This window comes from Metopolophium dirhodum, chromosome 1, assembly GCF_019925205.1.
Source record: "Metopolophium dirhodum isolate CAU chromosome 1, ASM1992520v1, whole genome shotgun sequence".
Taxonomy (NCBI): Eukaryota; Metazoa; Arthropoda; class Insecta; order Hemiptera; family Aphididae; genus Metopolophium; species Metopolophium dirhodum.
Window position 1 is genome coordinate 65655554 of NC_083560.1, and position 23712 is coordinate 65679265.

At 26.4% G+C, this 23712-nt stretch overlaps 1 protein-coding gene across 7 annotated transcripts in view; it reads left to right on the forward strand.

Moving 5' to 3' along the window:
- The first annotated feature begins 647 nt into the window (after positions 1 to 647).
- The window catches only part of LOC132936807 (protein alan shepard), a 126587-nt gene continuing 103522 nt past the window's right edge, over positions 648 to 23712 (forward strand). For 2 of the 7 annotated variants that reach the window (XM_061003579.1, XM_061003580.1), the window contains exons 1-4: positions 666 to 1220; positions 1299 to 1577; positions 1666 to 1794; positions 3594 to 3719. In XM_061003579.1, the coding sequence (XP_060859562.1) occupies positions 3624 to 3719 (96 nt within the window). In that variant the 5' untranslated portion in view covers positions 666 to 1220; positions 1299 to 1577; positions 1666 to 1794; positions 3594 to 3623. Of the gene's footprint in view, positions 1221 to 1298; positions 1578 to 1665; positions 1795 to 3593; positions 3720 to 23712 lie in introns of all 7 variants that reach the window. The other 5 variants (XM_061003582.1, XM_061003578.1, XM_061003581.1 and 2 more) reach the window with 5 other exon arrangements.

Sequence of the window (23712 nt, forward strand, 5' to 3'; positions counted from 1 at the left end):
ACGGTCGCCGCCCGCCGCCCACGCAAATTCCGACCGGTATTGCGGCGGCAGCCTCGAGAACAGCTGTTTTCGAGACCGGCATAACCGGGTTATCCGATCGCGCGGAAAAAAAAAAGTCGTCGGTTCTGCGCTCGTCCCCGACCACACTTCCGAGTACTGATGCGACCGGAAGTCACCACACACGATTGTTAATATCGTCGTGGAGTGAACGGCCGTCGATATCACAGCGATAATAATAAAAATATTATATTATATATTTATAATCATATAATACATATTTTAATAATAAGTACGAAAGCGGGCAATAGCCCGTCAATCGATTGTATTAAAAATTGCAAATTTTCGGCGAAAGTTTAAAAGCCGCTCCCGCTTAACAGTCTTCCTGTGACAGTCCGCCGACGACGTCCCCGCAGCGGCCTTTTTCTGTTCCATGAGAGAACACACGCCGGTAAACCAAAAAATCGATCGACGGGGTGTGTGGGCGGCTCGTGTGCCGGTGGTGGGTATGAGCGCGGGTTTTTTCCCCACACCCTCTCACACGAGCCGTCGTATTTTTTTCCTCCGTTTATTATTACCATTTCAGGGATGGGTCACACCGTGTGACCGCCCCCGCCGAGGCTACCGTGTGGCACACATCCCTCCGATCACCACCGCCACTAGGTGGTAGTATTATTACTACTATTACTACTACTACTACAACCACTACAACCACTACTACTACTACTACTACTACTACTACTACTATTACTACTACTATTACAACTACTAGCGGTACTACTACTGGTTACTACCGAGTATCGACACTACTACAACTACGACCGCTTGCTGGGGCGTGTGTGGCATTTGGTTGTGTGCGTTAGTGTGCCCATTGAGCGAGTGTGTTACTGACTGGTGTGCGTGCGTGCGCGTATATGTGTGTATGCGCGCGCCGGCGTGTGCTAGCATTTCCTTATCCGCCGGCCGACGACGTGACCACGACGTCGCTGCCGACGCCGCCGTTCAGCACGACGACGACGAGGACGACGACGACGACCGCGACCGCAGACGACCCGACGGCGATTATTGTTATTATTATTATTATTATTATTATTACTATTATTTATTTATCGCGATAACGATTCGGGCCGGTTACGTTCGCGCAAAAAACCGCTCCCGATCGCCGTCGGTCATCGTCGTTTGTGTGTTTTTTCCTAATCACCATCATTTTTTACAGGTGACGGGTAGGTACCTATTATTGAATAACAATAATAATAACAATAATAATACCATCATCAATACACACGTCTCGTGGTTTTCAGCAACCTTACTACACACCAACCACTAAATTATCGCTCTTCTTTTCTGCTTCCACCGCGCCAGAAGAGGGTTTTCGACTTCCCTAAAGACCGATGCTCGAGTCATTCACATACCTAACTACAGCACGCCGCCACCCGGTGCCTTCTCCGTCTTCTACCGCAGCCATCGTCTATTAGCTACCTACTGCGGTGCAAGTCGTTATTATACCTACATCAATTTACTCAAGTAATCGTTCCATGGTCACAGCTATGTCAGGTGCGAACGGCGAACACTACACACTGGTAAGTACCTATTGACCACTGATAATTAATAATATTATTATAAATTAATGTTGTTCCGTCCTGTGGACGGATCTATGTGGTTTTGCAGGAGGAGCACACCGTCCCGATCCGTAATAAGTCCTCTCTGTATACACATGAGTATAGATAATAAGCGGTAGCAGGTCGTCGTCAGCTGACTGCAGCCATTTCACTAGTCAACCATATCGATTGATATTTCGTAAGTGTTAACCTTGTGGAAATTCTACAATCACACAGTATTGACCGCAGCTTGTCGCCCAGTAGTTATGAGTAGTGTATGAGTTGATAGAAGCTTTACCCTATTTTTTTACAGTTTGTATTGTTTGATGTTGAGTAAACAACAAATATTATTTAAGTTTTTTGTGTGCTCCGTTTGAAGCTAATGCATCACTGTAATTTTAATCCGTTGAAATTGGCAACCATACACCAGAGTGTGCAGAGTATGCAGATTTTTGTTCAAGATATCCATAAAAAATGGTTCTAGTTTTAATATTTTTTTGTTGAAATTAGTTATGCTATAACATGCAGTTGCATGTATATTTAAACACATTTTAAGGAGCTCCACCAATGATTCTTTATTATGCTGGTGCACACTCCTTATTTCCATTATTTTAGAACAATTATGCAAATTGTATTTTCTCTAATTACTACTATTTCAATTGTTATAAAACCTATGTCTTTATTTCTGTTCCTAGTAGCTTATGTTTGAGATAAGAATTTTTATATTTGATAAAATTGATAATAGTAATCAGTTTTAACTACGCATTAATAATATACAACCTATTATTTCTTTGTGTTTTTTTTTTTTTTTTTTTTTTTTAATTTTTAATTTTAACTAGTTTGTGTAAAATAATGGAATTATGTGTTAATCTAAATTGTTTACTTTTAGTGATAAGTAAGAAAATGTAAAATGTTGTGTTTGAAATAAATATTTAGAACAATTTAATGAAGTACTGTTTAATAAAGTAATTAATTAAGAATCTTTAAGTTGATTTTTATTAAAAAAAGTTGTAATTAAACTTCTTTGCTCCTAACTAAATTATTTCATACATATTTTATATGACTAATTTTTACAAAAATCTATTTGATTTTAATACAACACAATAATGTTTATTTGTTTAAACAAATAGTTATTGAATACTAGAATATTTGAATAATGTACTATATTTGATTTGTTTTGAACAAAGTCTATAAAGTTTATTGGTGTCTACCGATTTAATATATTATCTACTTAATATATTTAATATATTTAAAAATTCATGAATTGATTTAATTATAATTTAAATTTATTATAAACATTTTTATAGTTAAAAGTTTGTATAACTACAGAAATTAATACAATTAGTTATTATTAAATATTTTTTTTTGAGGTATAAATAGATAATAAAAACATTTGATATTTTAATAATACTTGTTATAGGCATCTAATAGAAGAAAGAAAAATATTATTTTCTTATTACAATATTATTATAACATTTATGGAGGTTTCAAAATTTAAAATGAACCTTATGTAATCATTTTATATAGATTATATTTATTAAATGTATAAATGAGACATGGTTTAGTTGGTGGCTTATTGTTGCAATTTAATAGAATATTTATTATCTTGTTTAATTGTCTTCATTAAATACATTTTTTTGTAAAAATATTTATAACAACTTAAACTACCAATTAAAATATATTATAATTTATTAGTCTAGAGTTATTTTATTGTTGATAATTATTTATAACATATTTAGCCTTAGACCTCAGTAGATTTGAATTTCAATTATTTTATCCAAACCCCATACTAAGTGCTTCAGTAATTGTAAGGGCTTTGTTTTTTAAAAAGTTATGTTTTTTAGACTAAAGTTTAAATCTGAAATATATCTAAATTTGAAATTTTGATGTACTGAGTTTATGATTATTGCTCACAAGCCAAAAATAGTATCTAATATATTTTATAAATAGTTACACAATAATCTCGACAATAATTGAACAATTATTTTTATATTTTAGCTGTTTAGAAGTTTCCTAAAAGCCGTTTGAATGCAAGTTGCAACGGTAATGCATCCCATGCAACATGCTGGAGGAGTGGCAACATATTATGCTACTCCTAGGCCAACTCACCCACACTACTCTAGTGTAAGTACCAATAAATTAATTATTTGTAATAACATGTATGTGATATACTAATATGAAATGCGTTTAATATAAAATAATTTATCACAAACAGAAAAGGTACTTTTTATTAGGTATTTATACGGTACATACAAGTATACGTAATATATCGTTATTAATATATAATTTATTAATTTATCTATAATTGTATTTTCTACAACTCAACTAAACATAATTGCATGTGTGAGTATTTAGTCATGAATACTTAGCTCCCACAAGTCGTACCCGCCATTATTGTTATGCATAGTTTTTGTATTCTTACAATTATGGGTCCACCAGTTAGGAAATGAAAATGTATTGATAGTTGACAAAGTTATTTGTAATATTTTAAAACATTTTTCATTGTACATTTGATAGATAGTAAAATAATCAGGGTACCTTGTATCTGTGTTTATTTATTAATTCCAAGTTAATTATAATTATTTTATAGCATTGTAACAAATTACTGAGATGTAACTCAATTATTTGAAATAAAGTATAATAACTTTTTAATTTTTAGACTTTAACATTATACTAAGTTATAATACATGATATTATGATATCTTTATCAATTTTATTCAACTTCCCTACAATTTGAATAGTTTGATTTAATCTTTTTTCAATATAATAACATAAACAATAGGTAATCATATTTAAAAAAAAATATATTCAACCTTTTTTTAAACTAAAAACTTTTAGTATTACCAGTTTGGTGAAGTTTAAATGTATTATGTTACGCTGTTATGACATATTGTTATATACTTATATAGAATATAGGTATACCTATACATATTTATATTAAGAACAAATGTAGACATTTTTTTTTGTATATTGAGAAGTGATATATGTATATATATATATATATATATTATGTATTCAAAGTATATTATTATTAAAACAAAAAGTGGTATAAAAATGCTAGTCCATGGAGACCGGTTATTTGGCAATCCACCTCACTTTACTCACCGTATTAAAAGATAGAAGTGTATTAATAAAAATGTACAATCTATGATGCACCAATAGTTATTTTTAGTAAGAAAACTATACTTAAATTTATAATATCCCCCAACCCCCCTAGTTGTACCTATGATCAAATAGATCAATAAATTCTGTTGATTGGGACAGATATTATGAATACGTAATATTTTTGTAGTTATTTCACTGTCAGACTTTTCATCGATAGAAAAATAAAAAAAATTAATAGCCTGTAATAGGTACTAACTCCATTATAAGTCAAAATTAATTGTTATAAAAATGTATATTTTATGTTTACAATATATGCTCACTAAAATTGTTTTATTTGGAATAATGTTCAACCAAAGTTATTAATAACTAAAAATTAAAAGTGATTTGATAATTACCCAAGTACAACACTAAAACATATTACTATTAATTAGTTACAATTACTATCTACATTTCACTATATAATTAAGATTTAAGTTATGTAATTTCAATTATTACTTCTATTATTTTTATTTTTAATGGCATTATAACGTTATGTATTCATATTGGTATAATTGTACATATTTTGTACCTATTGAATATTCAATAATTTTAACTTTTTATAATGTAGTTAGGTAAATTATATTTTAACTTATTGTGTCTACCTATGACTTGTAATATTGTTATAAGTGTATTGTTGAAGCTTGGTATCTAGTTATGTAGATTATGTTGACAAATTAAAATACATTTTATAATATTACCTATTAATTAAAATTTAAAATATCTGTGTCATAACTAAGTAAAGTTTTAAAGTTTTATTCAAAACAATCTATGTTTAAAAAGCTTTCATTTTTTATACAACAGAATATAACCGTGTAATTATGTAATACTGTTAACAATATTAATCTGTTTTCAGTGGGTACTGGGTTGAAGGTATGCAAATTATTTTAATTCGGGCATTGTAGTATTTACTTTTTCATACTTTTGCTTCAACTGCTATAGGTAACTAATAAGTCTGTAATTAGTAATTTTGTACAAATAGCTAATGATAACAATTCAAGCTATTATACAGAAACTTTTGGGTAAATATTTTCAGTGGCAAATAAAATGTTGTTATAATTTATATTGTCGTTATTAAGTTATGAATAAAGAGTATATTATATTTCACCATCGCAAGATAAATTTAAATAGTTTCACTATATTGGTACCTTCCTAATTATATTATTGGTTATCCCGTCATGAATAGGTAATTATGTAATTTACATAGTAGTATATTATATAAAGATAATCAGTATAACTTCATGAATTTCGAGTGATAAATTTGCATAGTAGGTGGTAAACTAAAATGAGAACCAATATAATTTTAAAATAATCAAGTATTAACCATTGAATAAGTATGTATAGGTTATGTTAGATTAGTCTATCGATTTTACAGAAATAAAACACAATTACTAATTTGATTTGAATAAATAAATTATACAAACATCCATTACTTAGGCACACAAATCGAAAGACCTACCATTCTATACGTTTAGAATACGAATTTAACTATTGAAAAACCGCGCCTGTACACTTTAACTTACAATTAGACATTATGATATATTATGTACAGACATGAAAAAACGTATTTAAAATATATGATATAGTCGTATAGATGGACAATTATAAGTGTTACGAAACACAATTTTCAAGAGGGTAAAAAGCATTTATAGTAAAGAATAATGTGGGGTGGGGGGGGGGGGGGGGGGGTGTGTCGTATATTTATTTTTTGGAGATATTATGTTACTAGATAGTACACTATAGGTAGTCCATATTAGATACTATATTGAGCAATGTGTATGGATTGATTATTGATAATTTTAGTAATAATGTATTGACCTATTGACAAACTACTTTTATAAAATATCTGGGTATTTGTAATTAGTGTTGTCTGTGGTCAATCGGAACATGTGTTATAAACGGGTATTTTAGGCGTGGTCGGGCACGCCTGGTAAGTTTATCGCACATAACGATCGTCGCTTGCGACGTTCGTCTCGTCCACACCAAAACCCCATTCATAGGCAATTCAAAACATCGTTAGTCCAAGTATACAGGAAGATCTTATTGACTAATTTATTTATACTAATAGAACGATATTATTATAGTATTATATACCTATATAATACAACATATATGTTCAATGGACATTCAATGTTAGTAAAAAAACAGTCAATAGATTATGACGTTCACTCGGCTTCTCAGTATCATAGTTTTTGAAGCTTTAATCATATTATTTTCTGAAATTGTACGCCGAGGTGTTAATATTAGATTTATTACAATTATTCTATTAAGTAGAGGTAGGTATTCTTATTGTAGTTTAGATAGTTTTCTTTTGAGAAAAACAATTTACACTTATATAATAAAATAAAAAAACATAAATTCCTTGAGAAACTTAATACTTATATAAACCAATGTCTCGAGTAATAATTTAAATACTGAAATAATTATTTTGTAACGACTTACGAGCATAGTGGTATTTTTAGCGTTTTTATTATGATCGATAAATATAATTCTTTATTTAATAAAAAATGAACTATAATAACTCAATTGTACGATAATATTATATGGGTTGTGAAATACACGATATTCTGTTATCATTTCATATAGTAAAAGTTTGATATGGAATGTAGGTTTTAATATATTTTTTTTATGTTTTTTATTAGTTTGTTAGATTAAATCCTTTGCAGTGTAATGTCAACTATTAGAATGACAATTACTTATTATTATATCCTCACATTATTTTAATAATATTATAACAAAATATTGTTATTGATTTGGTTTACAAATTCAGAATATTAAATCTTGTGACTAGTATGGTAAAAATACTAAAATACTACCTATCTATATTTATATCATAATTCCCTCATAGTACCTAGGTACATGCTTAAATTTTGAAAAATAATCATAAATATATATGTTGATTATTTTAGATGTAAATATAACATCATAATTCATAATTAATTTAAGTACTATATTGGCAAACCAAGATTCCAAAATTACTTCCCAGCTGCTTTCTTCGTTGTACCAACTCGAGGTGCCGTGGAATATTTACTATTTTAGTAATATTTTATCATCATATATATTTGTATAGTATTATTTGTATTGTACGACTTAGTAAACGCCGCCGCCAAGTACCTAAATATAAATATGACACACCCCGTGGAGTTTCATACATGTATACAGCATTAGTCTGGTAACCTTAATCCACATGATGGGATTAACATCCCCCATCCCTTGTCTCACTCAGAGAAAGAGAAACTGTTTTTGGTTGACGAGCTTTATATTTATATTTATATACCATCGTCCATCTGGTATATAGTATTTGTTATTTCACCATGTGTATTTATGTATATATTATTCACATATCACATGGCATACGACACACAGTGTAGTTTTTCTAGTATATTATGTATAAGTTTTGTCTGTAATTTACTGAACTACAAATTCACAACACTAAAATAAGTATCTATATAATAATGTACAGCCTCGATTGGTAACTGTATTCTCAGAAATTGTTTTAGATATTTATAGAATTTAAGAAAAATATTCGTTATTGTTTAATAAAAAGAAACGATTATAACAGTACAAATGTGTTATAACAACGAGATCGCATAGACAAAAATCAACTTGATAATATCATATAATATTTGGGTAGGTATAAGTATAAAATAGGTACCATATAGCTATATGTAAAATTCGTAATGATACGGAATATTGTTTTGGCAATAACAATGTACTACTAATTGCTATCTACCTACTGAATAGTATTATAGAATATAAGTACCAAGCTTTTTATGCCTGCTAGTTGCTACCTATAATATTAATAAATAATTTTGGTATCATCCAGTTTTACCTATATTTTAGCTATAAATATGTACAATGCATTTCCATTCCAAAAGCAACCACCCTAAACAGTTACTAGCTATATTAATAATAATATAATAATATTAAGTAAATTTGTAAAACTCAATTACAACGACATACCTACGTTGATTTTAGGAAACTTACGGTCATCTCAGAATCTTGTAAAATATCAATCTAAATATTTTTTTTTATAAATGTGAAACGAAGCAAGTAACTAAATAATTAAAATTTAAAATTATTTTTAGAACAATAATCTGAATAAGTTTTTGAGATTTTCGGAATACCCACAAGGAGATAGTTATAACTTATTATAATATATTGTGAATTCACAAATAACCTTGTATTAATTTATCAAGTCTATCAAAATAAAGTTGCGAACTTGTAATCGTATATTAACGGATATCCTGGACCAATGAGATTATGATATGTGGTCCGAGTGTGCCTACGCTGTGATGTACACTCATTAATTGCAGCACTGCAGTCCTTCTTTGCTGACACCATGGATACTAATTACTATTCAATAGCTAATTATTAATTAGTGTTACTGAAAATGTTTGGTATTTTAATTGAGTTTGACATTTCGAGGAAATGGTTGATGTACCAGATATAAGACTACCACACAAACATAACTTACGAAATAAAGTTATTTTTTAATAAAATAATTTTTACCCATCTGTTATGTTCTTTTGGAGTGCCTAAATTAATTTTCATTCAACTCAGAAGTAGGTTAAACTGTACTGTTTAAATCGTAACTAAGTAAAATATAATTTATACTATATTTAACAATATAAAATCTTAGTTAGGTACCTAGGTACTTGTATTCACAATAGTAAATGACAAATAATTTGTGTAAAACATTAATTCAAATTTAAAACTTACTTTCTTTGAAGTTACAAGTTACAACATACATTATTATTTGTCTAGTTATTGTCAAATATTTATATTACCTTTATCCACTATGTATAATAGATATATTTTTGTCTAGATACCAACCTAATGTCCTAAACTATGGTTTGATTAATGTTTTGTTAAAATAACCTTGGATCATTATATAGGTTACCTAAAGGTAATATAATATAGTAGCTTCATGGTTTTGGCTGTTATGCTATAAATGTTTATCTAAATCAAAAATTGTATTTTTATATCACATTTTAACAGGTATAAAAGTATTCTGATGGTTTTTTTTTACTTACGTGCCTAATGATAGCAGGCCTTGAAACCGGTATCAAAACCAATTTCAAAAACCGAAAATGAAAATAATTTGAAACTAGTATTAAATTCAAAACCTAAATCGAAAATATAATTTAAATAACAGTATGTTTTTTGAAAATTGTTGGTGTCTCAAACATTTTGGAAAGTTTACTTCTATGAGCCCCCGATTCAAATAAATTAATAAACTATGAATGAACGTAAATAGTCCAGTACTTGCAACCGATTTTAGAAACCGGTATAAACCGTTTACAAAACGAAACCGGGAAAAATTGGAAACCGAAAATGGAAAATATTGAAAACCGGTATTAAATTTAAAACCGAAACCGAAAAAAAAATGGAATCCGGTATACAGAATCGAAATCAAAACCGAGATTTCCTAACACTGGCATTGAAAAATTGTAACCAAAATCAAAAAAAATAAAAACTGGTAGGTATGCATAATTGAAACCAAAACTGAATTTTTTCAATCGGTTTCAAGCCCTGACATTTTATACGCACAGATAGTCAATGCAACATAAACATTGTACGTCTATTTGGATGGGTACAACGTCAAACATAAATATGACATATAACAGAATAAACAGAATCAAAAATAAATAGATAAGAACCAATTATAAAAATAAGGACATCGACAAAGTCCATAATATTATATTATAGACAGCAAACAATAATAGGTACCTGCTTTGTAAATAGTACAATTTTATTCATAGATATTGTTAGTTGGTAAAAAATCTAAGTAGGTATTTGAAATATTATCAGTTATAGTCTTCGAATATACTTAAGTACCTATACCTAAATATATGTTTAAAACTCCAAAAATCCGATTGTAAATAAATGCACATTTAAAAGAAAAAGAGGGGTGATCATACTTAGTGAATACCAATCCCCATTATGCTATTTACAAAATATTTTACTATAGTATGTTGTACTGTATGTTTGTTTTGGGTTTAATATTTTATTGATAATACCTATGCATTATTATTTGTTTTAAAGTAGGGCAAGGAGAATAGATATTAAAAACTAGAATTGCCTAGTCGAAAACTCAAAATCCAGTTTTGAATTATCATTTCAGTTCATTAAGATTGCAATAAGATTATACTACATATAATGGGTTTGAAAACGTTGGTTACGTGTTAGCTATTTTTTAAATTTAAGTATTAATTAAATTATGAGAGACACCAAGTTGCTTATTTATAGCGTCACTACCACTCTTCACTCCAAAATCATTCCAATCTTATAATTTAAAAGCTAGCTCCAGGTACCAATATGCCCTAAAACCCAATCTTAAAAGAAGCTGGTATCGTGATATTTTAATCTAAAAATATAGATTGTTTCCTCACACATTGAAAATGTTGCCAAAGAGTGACTTTTTTCTTAAGTAATTAACAGATGACACTCAACATTATTCTTCTCATACCCATTGTACATTTCACGTTGTATAGATCGCGTATAACTTTTAAATAATAACAAAAACAAATTAATTAAATTACTTATATGAGTTACAACCTGGTACTCGGCATTTGATTAAAATATTAGAATAAATTATATACATATGCTTAAAGATCATTGAGTTGTTATAAAATCGCAATAAAAAACCTTTGAAGTATTTTTACTTTTCTAAAAAGTATAGAATAAAAGACGTTTTAATTAGATTGTTTTTTGCTTTTGCAGAATCTTTAGGCATAAAGTTCAAGTAGTCTTCATACCAAAATTGATTTTCAGTTGTCTTTATATTAAACTGTTGGCTGTTGCCGTCTTGAAATCTAAGAGCGTATTTATGTATTAATGTATGAACTGTGTTTTTTTAGTATATTATATACATAAATAATTATAAATAATAATTATACAAATATGTGTGGTGTTATGAAATACTTAACTAATTGTGAAATCAAATATAAAATTGACGTACCTACCAACTAAACAAAATATTGAATTGTAGATTTTTTACGATTAACTACTTCTATACAATATTTTGAGAACCAAGTTTATTATATTCTATCGTTAATTTGGTTCTTCATTACCTAGTTGTACGAACGTTAATGTACAATAGTGATTAATACAATGTTTTTATAGCTCCTAATGGATTTTCATATGATTATGATATGTTAAGTCGGTTTTTCATCGGATCAATTCATACTTTTTATATTTTATATTAAAAATAATAATCCAATTTTAGCTATGGAACTTAAACCTATACAAAACTATTAGACATAATGAAAAACAATTAATAATAACTGTTATACATGTACAATGCGTTTGTTTTATATTTTTCATAATTATTAATTGTATTTAGATTATTTATCCTGAACCAAATTAGTACTTAATTTTAAACACAATTAAGATATGTACACTAGGCAGTTACTTATACTTATCAACTCAATGTACTTAAAAGTTTACTTAGTCACCATTAATTGTATATTTTTGTATACAAGTTTTAATTTACAAAGTCAAATTTAGCATGTCATAAAAAAGGTTGCCATTTTTCTTATACCTTTTTGATTTACATATCACTCTGCAGTCGTTCTGAAATGATTTGAATTTAATTTAATTTTCAATAATGTATTTATACAGTGTTTATACTTAAGTAGGTAGTCAAGTATAACTTTCTTAAATTCAATATAGAAAATCGTGATTCATGAAATATATTTTATTAATATAATATGGATATGTAAAAGTACACAACATTATACTACCTAACGTAAACAGTGTATTCTGTGTATTAATCAATAAAGGTTATTAAAATACTTTGAGCACATAACCTTGAAATTCCGTGGTTTTTTCTAATAATCAATAATTTTTGAAAAATTAAAATTGTCATCCACTTTTCCATAGTTGCGCAACAAAACAAAATTGTTTTAAATAGCGATTTCCCTTTTTGAGTTTAAATTGAAATTACCTACTTTATTTTTTTTTAGACAACTTTGACTCATAAAGATTTTTTCTATCTTAACTGATTGAAGATAAGTCAAAGTTTCGATTCATGCACATTAATTGCATGGTCCATTCCTTCGATTTTACAAATTTCCGTGTAATTTTAAATTAGGTATATATTGAAACTTTTACTCGTTACCAATTATTCAATTTTAATAAAAGAATAAAACTTTTTAGGTTATAGTATTTAAAAAAAATTGTTATTCAAAAATAATTTTAATATTAAATAAGTCTTTTTTTAATTGAAAAAACCCTATTAACTTTCAAGGTTGTACATTCAAAATATTTCTTGTTACCTTTATCGTTGAACACGCTGTACATAAATAATTCATAAATTATAGAACAAAATGGGCGAGTTAAATTATTAATCAATTAAGCAAGCAACTATATAAGAAACTATTCAGACGATTTAAATTATTATTTATACATAGATATCTATGACGTACTTAAATACGAATTAAATATCCTCCGACTCATTATATTATTCATAATTTTAATTACTTGTATATTATGCGTTTACTGATTACAATATTTCTAAAAAAGTTAAAATAAAAGTTAAAAAAAAAAATGTAGGAACTAAAAAATAAAATAAAGGTACTAATTAGTAATTTGAATGAATTTTTACACAAAAAAGTTAGAAAATAATGTAGGTAAAGCTATAGGTAATATTCATATATCGTCAATTTCAGTTTTATTTTCGATTGGAGTTAACTTTTTCAATCGATACTCAAAACTCAATACCATGAAAAACATACCTTTATTATTACCATTTTAGGTACTACTCGAAATGGATTTTTTTTTTGTTAAACCTAATTAGTACAATTTATGATTGATTGTGTATATTTTAATCATAAATATATAATAAAATAAATAATTATAACTAAACGTCCTAAATGCATGATTATTAAATATGTTAGTTCATATAAGGTGGACAATTTATATATGTAAGTTTCTATAGGTACAATATAAACCGTAGATGCTAGTTCTTACATCGCAGAAAATAAATCGTAAATAAGTACTAAATTATCACAACATTTTGAATTTTTGAACGAAACATTCTTAAGTATAATAACGTTTTTCCTTTTATATCCTAACATCAATGTAGGAACTTACATTATATTATATTATATTTTCTAGACCTGTGGTATTGGGGTAAAAGTTATGCCACAGTGTTATTGAGACTATTGAGGGACATTGGAAACATAATTGAAGAGATAATACTATATTAAAAATGGTCAAGCGACAAACACATACTACATATAATATAATACCTACCTAGTACCTATGTATAAATTGTAAATTGTGACTCATTGTTATTTCACTTAAATATGATACCAATTATTATTAATATATAATAGTATCTGCCTATATCAAGAAACATTCATATTATACTTCAATGCCTATAAATTACAATGTTGGTAATCCTAATGAGTAGGATTTTGATAAATGTAATAACCTTTTATTAATTATTACCCATACATAACTTAAAACAGTTTTTACTTTGAATTAATTCATAAAATATTTTTATAGTTTTTATCCATATTTTAAATAAATATAATAATTTTTCTTCTTAAAAATTTTCTTCGTAGATCTTGTTATTTACTATGATGTTCATAACGAACAAATCAATTCGTTTCTAAGTAGTGTTGTGTATTAATTGTATTATTAAATTCCAATATAATTTGATTTTGAAATTTAAAATAAATATTGACGTGAGGATATAATTATGTATAATATAACAATAATAGGAATGAATAATAAATCATTTTCTAAATACTTTTTACTTTTTAACTTATTAATAGAATAATGTATATTGTCATAGTTTAAGTATCATGAGTGTGTGGCTTTTTTTAAATATTGTTCATGTTTGTATTCTCTGTAGACATATTATTCATTTGCGATCTGGGATACTAATGGTATATTTTAAAAATAAAAATTTTAAATACGGTCTTGTGTGGAAACGGTCTGTCAGCATATAATTTTAAGGATATTTTATATTTGTATTAAGTAATAGGTAACTTATTATTAAAAACATATTATTAATATTAAAAGCAAATCGCTTATTATATAATGGTAATTAAAATATATTATTTCAAATAATATTACTATATTATGCATAGCTAATAAATAATTTTTATATTAATAGTTTTTAATATATATATATTTGAATAACTTTTATGTAACCATGGTTACGTTATTGCAATAACTATTGTTACCAAAAAGTAGAAGTTTTAAAATATTTAGTAATTATTAAAGTTTTCCCCATATTTAAAAAAAATTATTCTTATATTTTTACTTGTGATTCCTAAATTACAAACTAGATCCAATTTTCTATGCGAAACATCCATTTGATGATTGGGGAATTGTTGCTATTAGAAAAAGTTTCTTCATACACCAAAAGACCCACTTCGTTGTAAAACAATTATACATTCATCGCTTCGCTCTGAATCTAAAATTAAAAACATTAATTTAACTCTTCGTATTACTCTTTCGTATAAACTTTTTATCGATTATTATTAATACATTTTTATTAGGTATTTAATGGATGTTTAAAATTTATTACTCTATGATATGAATATTTGAAATCTTCAACTCAGCATCAATTTATGTCTATATTTATAATTTTAACTATATAACTATGATAGGTAGGTATAACATATGGTGTTTATGTCTAACCTATAAGGAAACATAAAAATGGTATTGTATTAACTAGGTACTAATATCTGAATTTTAAATTGTTTGTTTCATCGTTAATTTTCAAGTTATTTACGATTATTTATGCATAGTTTATACTCAAACTAAGTTAACCTTATTCAAGTTTTAATTTCTACTAATCGTGTGTTCCTGCCATTTTATTATTTTGTAGTAAATACCTAATTAGATAGATACCTAATTTAAATTGACCGTAATAGTTTTATTCATCATTATAAATTGTATTTGTTTGCTTAAAAAAATTTAAAACTGACAATGTCCGTAAACAGCTCAAAAAGAGTCAAATTATTTTCAACATTTTATCGTGTATAGAAAATTCTAAAATAAACATTCAGTGAAATTTTCAAGTATCTACAGTCATACGTTCTTTAATTACAACAAAATAAGAAAATCGTTACATAAGAAATCGAGTGAATATCAAATGTTGTAAAAATATGAATTTCAAACCCTCATAAAAATTTAATTTGACTTTCTTGTAGACATTTTTTTTGATAATGGTAGACAAATTTATGGATAATCTAGGGCTGATGGTATTTTCGGTATACCGTAAATACCGGTATATCGGTATTTTAAAATTATTTTGGTAAACGGTATACCGTAAAAAACCGTCTAAACGGTATACCGTAAAAAATCGAACCGTTTCGGTATACCGAAACCGAAATGGTACGGTATACCGAAATCATAAATAAAATTCAACTAGTATCGATATTTTTTACTTTTATTGTTTCACATTATATACTTTATTATATACTATAATATATAATATTATAATCTATAATATTGCCATTGATACTAGAAAACCGCACTAAAACCGTTCATTTGGTTTTTACGGTATTCCGTTCATTCGGTTTTTACGGTATACCGTTTATCAAAATAATTTTAAAATACTGGTATACCGAAAATACCGTCAGCCCTAACCGTACCATTTCGGTATTTAGGTATACCGAATCATTTCAGTTTCGGTATACCGAAACATTTCGGTTTTTCGGTGTACTGTTTCAAACCGGTATTGAAATCAATACCGTAATACCGCAAAATAATTTTCAATACTGTCAGCCCTAGGATAATCTAGTATTACATTTTAAAATCTTAGATTTAAAAAGAAAAATTTTTATAAATTCTCAACTCAAAATAATTTCCTAATTTTCGTGAATTTTCTGTATTTTGTCAAGATTTGAACTTTAAATGCTTATAAATGAAAACTGTGACTAAGGATTAAATTTTGAAGCTTTTTTACCCAACAAATAAAGTTTTGTTGACATCCATAGAAAAAAATACTAATAAAACTGGAAATTGAAAATGTTCCTAAACAGTTCAAAACAAATCAAAATATTTTTAAAATTTTATCGTGTATAGAAAATGCAAATATAAAGAACTAGTGAACATTTTATGTATATGCGTTCATTTGTTTTAGAGTTACACCAAAAACCAAAATTGATTTTTTCAAAAACAAATTTTGCGTAAAAATTCCTGTTTTTCCTTAATTTGTCTTTTGTTTTTCACGGCGCTTTTGAAAACTACTGGAAAATTTTTACTTTTGACCCCTCAAAGTACCAACTAGATTCACTTTCCTATCAGAAAAAATAGGTACTGTTGAAGAAAATCTAAGCATTTTTACTGTCCTAAAAGGTGATGACAGAAACAAAAATAAAAAAAACACATAATTGTAAAATCAATACATTAATCGTTCCACTAAAAATCTAAAAAAACTAAAAAAATTGAAATTTGAAATTGTCCGTAAACAGCTCAAAACGAGTCTAAATATTTTCAAAATTATTTATTTTATATAGAAAATGAGAATATAATCTTATGATATAAATCTCAAGTGTCTATACGGTTATTCGTTTTTAAATTATAACAAAATAAGAAAATCGCTATACATGAGAAATCCGATGAATATCCAATGTTGTAAAAATTCAAACGCTCATCAAAATTTAATTTGACTTTTCAACAGACATTTTTTTTTTTGATAAAGATTCTTGTATTACGTTTTAAAATCTTAGATTTTACATGTATTATATTAATTTATATTAATATTTTATGAATTTCTAACTCAAAATAATTCGCACTTTTTCATGACTTTTACGCCTTTTGTCAAAATTTGAACTTTAAATGCTTATAAAAAAAATTGTAATTATGTATTTTTAATATTTTTCATATGTCATTGTAACAATATATTAGGGCTTTGTATTAAATTTTCAAGCTTTTTACTGAACAAAAAAAATTTTATTGACATTCATAGAAAAAAAAAAATAAAATAAATTGGAAACTGAAAATGTCCGTAAATAGTCCAAAACAAAGTAAAATATTTTGAAAATTTTATCGTGTATATATAGAAAGTGCGAATATAAACAACCAGTGAAAATTTCATGTGTATTCGGTCATTTGTTATAGAATTACAACAACAACCAAAATCGACTGTCGAAAACTGATTTTGCGTAAACATTCCCGTTTTTCCTTAATTTTTATGGATGTTAGTTTTTTAACAGTATATAAACTATTTTATATTATTTTTTTCTCGTTTGGATATTTGGATATTTTAAATCTTAAATGTGTATTTCATGATTATATTTAGGATCCCCTACAAACGTTGAAGCTTATTGAAACGTTCATGGGCTTACCATAATATATTACCTATGTGTTTTATTTGCACTCTAAAATTAGAGTATCACTTCATAATGTCTGCATTTTAAATTTAACTCCTTTTGAAAGTATACTGATAACTTATTTTATCACGTGGAGTTAAATAAATTAGCTAGAAGAGCAGTATAAAACTGTTAACAATTTTAGCGTTATACTGTCCACTAAAAAAATATGTACATGTGTATATTTATAAATATACATATGTATAGGTATGTATGTTTCAAGTATAATCCCTGATTTCGGGTAAAGTCAATATTACTTAATTTCATACATTACCCATATACAAACAAATGTTGGAAATGTGATTTAACTTATACGTATATATGTATTACCCGCCACCCGGGCTATCATAAACCAAAAACTCTGGCTGAGTAATGACGATGAATATTAACATTATTTAAAATAATAGATGTACCTAGTACCTAATGTACTAATATCCCTTTTTAATTAAATTGAAATATTCAAATGTTATTGCTTTTAAATTAAAATAGTTTGCAATGAGTTGGTGGGACTTAAATCTAATTCCTTTGAGTAAAATGGTAATAGAAAATAAAATAAAATTTACTTATAATTATTTTATATTAAATAAAATTACCAACAAACATTTTCAAAATAAAAAAAATAAAATATTAATTTGGTTATATATTTATTGTTAGGTACTATATGTTTAATTTTTGCATTAGTTTAGTTAATCCCTTATAAATCCCTGCATATACGTTTGTTTAATTCAGATTTTGTCCTACGAAAACATTATTTTAGTGTCATCATAAAATAATTTTGCATGTTCGTTTGTTGTGGGAAATAAATCTCATCGTTTTTATGATATTATATAGGTATGTAATAATACGTGCTTATATATTATAATATATACTATACCTAGTATATTTATCATGTATGTATCACTAAAACTATATGTTAACCTATACAGCAACACGGGATAATTTGAAATAAACTTCAATAATTTTAAAACCTACTGCAGTATTGTTTGAGTTTTATTGTTTTTACTCAGAGTAAAAATTTTAATAACATTTTCGTATAGGTACAGACTATTTTAAATAAATAAACACGTATTTTATTTAATCTAGAGCAATCGATTTTAAGTTTTAACCTTTTGTTTTGTCACAGCTATTTTTGATTTCCAATATACCACTTTCTCTACCCACATATTTAATACACCGATTTTCATTATTTACAGAGCTTATGCTAATGAACTTTTAGAATTATACATAATGTAGTTTAACATGCATTATAAATTACCCGAATAGTATATATTTTTTTATACAATATAATACATGTTTATTTTTATTTTAACTCAAATTACACTTATTATAGCATTTATATTTAATTTTTTTTAATTTGTTTCACAAAAATACAATTTTAAATAGGTTAAATACCTACAGTAGTTGAATAGGTTATAAAATAACCATCATTGCATTATCAGAAAATGATTATAAATGGATTTCTATTACTGGTTTTAATTTTTAACTTAGTATGCATAATATATAAAATGCTAATAGAAAAATGTATGAATAATTATTTTAAAAATATGTTGAATTAGACTGTATTCATAGGTTATATGATACTATGATAGTCAAAAACTTCAAAATATACTAGTATTACAAAAAAATATATTTAAACTATCTTATTATAATTATGTAGGTATATTATTTCATAAAATCAATTCTAAAAACAACACATTTTTTAAATGATTATTGTATAATTAATTAAAATGGCAAACGCTTTACTGGATCAACTAAACAATTCCCAATAGTAATTTTTAGAAGTAAGGCGTACCATCAATGGTAAATTTAAAATTTAAAGGAAGGCTTTAAACATCTCGAGTCAGATAAAATAAAAAAATAAAAATAAAAATTGGTCGGAAAATCAATACTGGCTCCTCTCAGAATTTAAGAACTTACCATAATAAATCAATATTTATTGCCATTATAAGGTATAATAATTCAATTTTATCTTATTTATAATACTTAGTTTAAATATTATAAAATATAATTATAGTACATTTGACATTTCTTGAATTACCCACGTTTTGTTTTAGAACTGCACAATTTGTTTTGCACGATTATTCGTCACCAATATTATTAATTTAAAAATAAATACCTAATTGATATGTTACCAGTGCCAATGTACGGCATTATTGTTTTTCTTGGTCTACATTGCAACTGTAATATAAAAAATATAAAAAATTATATCTCTGAAAATTAAGACATTAATATTGCAGTATACTTTTAACATTTTAAATATATTTACTATTTAGTTTATTAATTTTGAAATTAAAATTAATTTAAATATGTAAAATCCTAATATTAATTGATATATAGTTGTAATTTACTAGGTAAACTTATCAACACTACAGTATGATAACTAATAAATAATAATGAACTGGGAAAATAATTTTTGAATCCAAATGTTTTCATTATTTATATATTATTTATTAAACAAAATTTACCTAATGAATTCAAGCATTTGGAAAATTATAAATTGGGAAATTCATTAATTTGCTTTTTAAACTCGATGTAGGTACCTATTATCTATAACATTAATAATGTTTAAACTCAATTGATATGCCAATCTATTCATATTTTATATAATTAGTTATTATTAACGATCAATAAATCATTTATGTGGATTTAAAATTTGTTTTGTAATTTTGTTAAATTATTACGGTTATGAGTCATATTTATATTGATAAATTCGATTTATTAATATATGATTACTTTTTAATGTTTAAATAGTTCTAATTTTAACAGAACTGTGTTGATTTTTAAAAATATTTTTAATACATCTAATTTGGTTTATTGTTTAACGTCCGATGTCCATTAGTTGTATTAAAGTACCTATGTCTAAAAAGTTTGAGTTTATTTGTTTTTATATTGGGTTATTATTATAGGTTAACCTAGTTATTATTATTTTTTTTTTATTATTCAACTGTGATTTAAATTAATTGTTGGTTTGTTATAAATTATAGTATATAATGACATGATCTCATGTATTCAATTATTTTCAGTTGGATGTGTTTTAATACAATACCATTTATGAAGTGTAGCAATATTAATCTGAGAAAGAATTTAATCTTTTTATTTTAAATTATAATAATATTAATTATTATTTATAGTTAAATATCAATTATAAATTATAGGTACTGCATATTATATATTTATATATTATAATATATCGTATATACTTACATACAGAGTGATTTTTTATGATGAACCAATAATTTTATATATTCTGGAGATTAAAGGACGCAATTTACGTTTTTCCATGATTTAACTATGTCCATCTTAAAATAAACATGGTTTACGGAAAAAATAATAAAAATAATATCCTGCATACAACTGTCAGGTTTCATGATGAATGTCATATGTGTGAGATATATATACATTTTTTATTAAAGTATAATTAAATTTATTAAATTTTTGCTGTTTCCCATAATAGTATTCACTAATATAGGTAATATAATACCTATTTTAAGTAATGATTATCCCGTAGTCGATACAACGTTTTTGCAAATGAATTCTCATTAAAATGCTACAAAACTGATGGATCCGTTTTTAATTAATTAATTTTATCGAGTTGCTACAACAAATAATAACATTTTTATCGTGGAATTTTCTGAAAAATTAATGATTACCTTGTCAGTTCACAAGCTAATAAATCCTATTGTTCGGATCATAAGCATTTAAAACATTTAAGACTAAATAAAAAAATAATATAATAATTATATAAACAAACCTTCTTCATATGTAATCTGCATGTAACATTGATTGAAAATATTGAATGGATTTCCATAAATCGGGAATTCAACGTGAATCTACAGAAATATCAACCTGTGTGACAGGAATTCACGGAACTATTTACTTATTTGTATTAAATGGATATCAAAATATTACATAATATTATACAATCGCCCAGTGTCGTTTTTATTTGTAATGTTCTTACATACACCAAATCTTCCGGTTCATAAACACACGCGTGTACTAATTTTTTTATTTTGACAGAAAAACTGTCAACTATTACGACAACATTAAACGAAGCTTGAGAACTATAAATAAGTATTGTCTTGTATACTTGAATTAAAATATAATTCAAGTATATTATTATCATAATCCGTAATGAAGAATAAGATTTATGACAACAAGATGTACTAATCGTACAGTTGTAATCGACACTCCCCCACATAAAAAGAAATTGTAAGCATTTTTTTTGCTTGTATTGGTATGATAGGTTTCATCATTTGCACGGATTTTTTTAAGAAATGCTAACGGGAAATGTGGAGGTGGTGGAGGCAGTGAAATAAAAAAAAAACTATTTCGTCGGGTAGGGAAGGACGAGCGAATATCGGAGAGTGCAAATCAATTCATGCTGAATATCGGCAAAATAAGTGCAAAAATAGTTGTTATTGTATTGAAAAGGTGGTCAGGAAGAGTAGCTGGAGATATATTTTCCGTTATAACCGAGGTATATTTTTCTTAAAGGAGCACAAAACACAAAAAATATTTTTTTTTAAATTTGAAAGAATGTACAATTCTAAGAATAATGGTATAGGTTTTACGTTTTTACTCACATTATTCAATAAGTTATGAGCAATTGAAAAAAGACACGTGTCGTCAAATTTCAAAAATAAAATGTTTAGATTGATAATAATCGTTGTGTGAAACGAGGAACTTTTACATGAATAAGATAGGCAAATACGATGAGCCGGGCCCAATGACGTCACGGGGCTATTCTACATTTCTTAATATCTCTTAAATTAATCATTTTTTTACATCGGATTTTCACCAAATCATTTAATATAGCTATAGCTACAATAATTAAACATTTAAAAAAAATTTAAAGAATTTTATTTTTTGTGTTGTGTGCTCCTTTAAATAAAATCATACAAATTATGAAACCTATGGACTTACCAGGCTTATACATGTTAATTGCATGCTAAAGTTTGCATTTTTTAATGCATGTGGGGGGGGTGGGGATTCCAGAGATACATACGTGATATGAAGTGAATGATTGCAGTCCAGATTTGAATGTGTTAAAGTTTTTATTTTGAGAGTATGCAGATCGATGAAAGTATTTAGTCAACGATTTTTTGAATGAATACAAAAAAAAATTTATATTGTTTGTTTATATTTGACATACATTATGTTAATTATGCATATTTTAGGGACAGCGGAAGGTTGATAAATTTTGTATATTTTAGCATATTTCTTAGAAGAGTATTTTTATTGTTATGCCTTGATCTTCTTTTATGTAAGTACATAAAATAAAATAAAATCTACTAAAACCATTATTGTTATTTTATTTTTTGCATAATCAAAGAAAAATTGTACCTGTAATATGTCCCAATTTAATATTTATAATCATTTTTATGGCGAGAAACTTTTTATATTTTTTAATACTTCAAAAAATGAGACTGCTTTAAACATAATTATAATTTAAATATCATGGAAGTCTCTCTTGTTTAAAGTTGATTTCGAATATACATCTTTATTGAGCGAGTATCTCTAATGGACTTAAAACCAACATTTTATTTTTAAATTTTAGTTAGAATAACTTATGAGGGTTCTTGTATTAAATCACTTTTTTTTTATTATTATTATTAAAATATAATTACAATTTA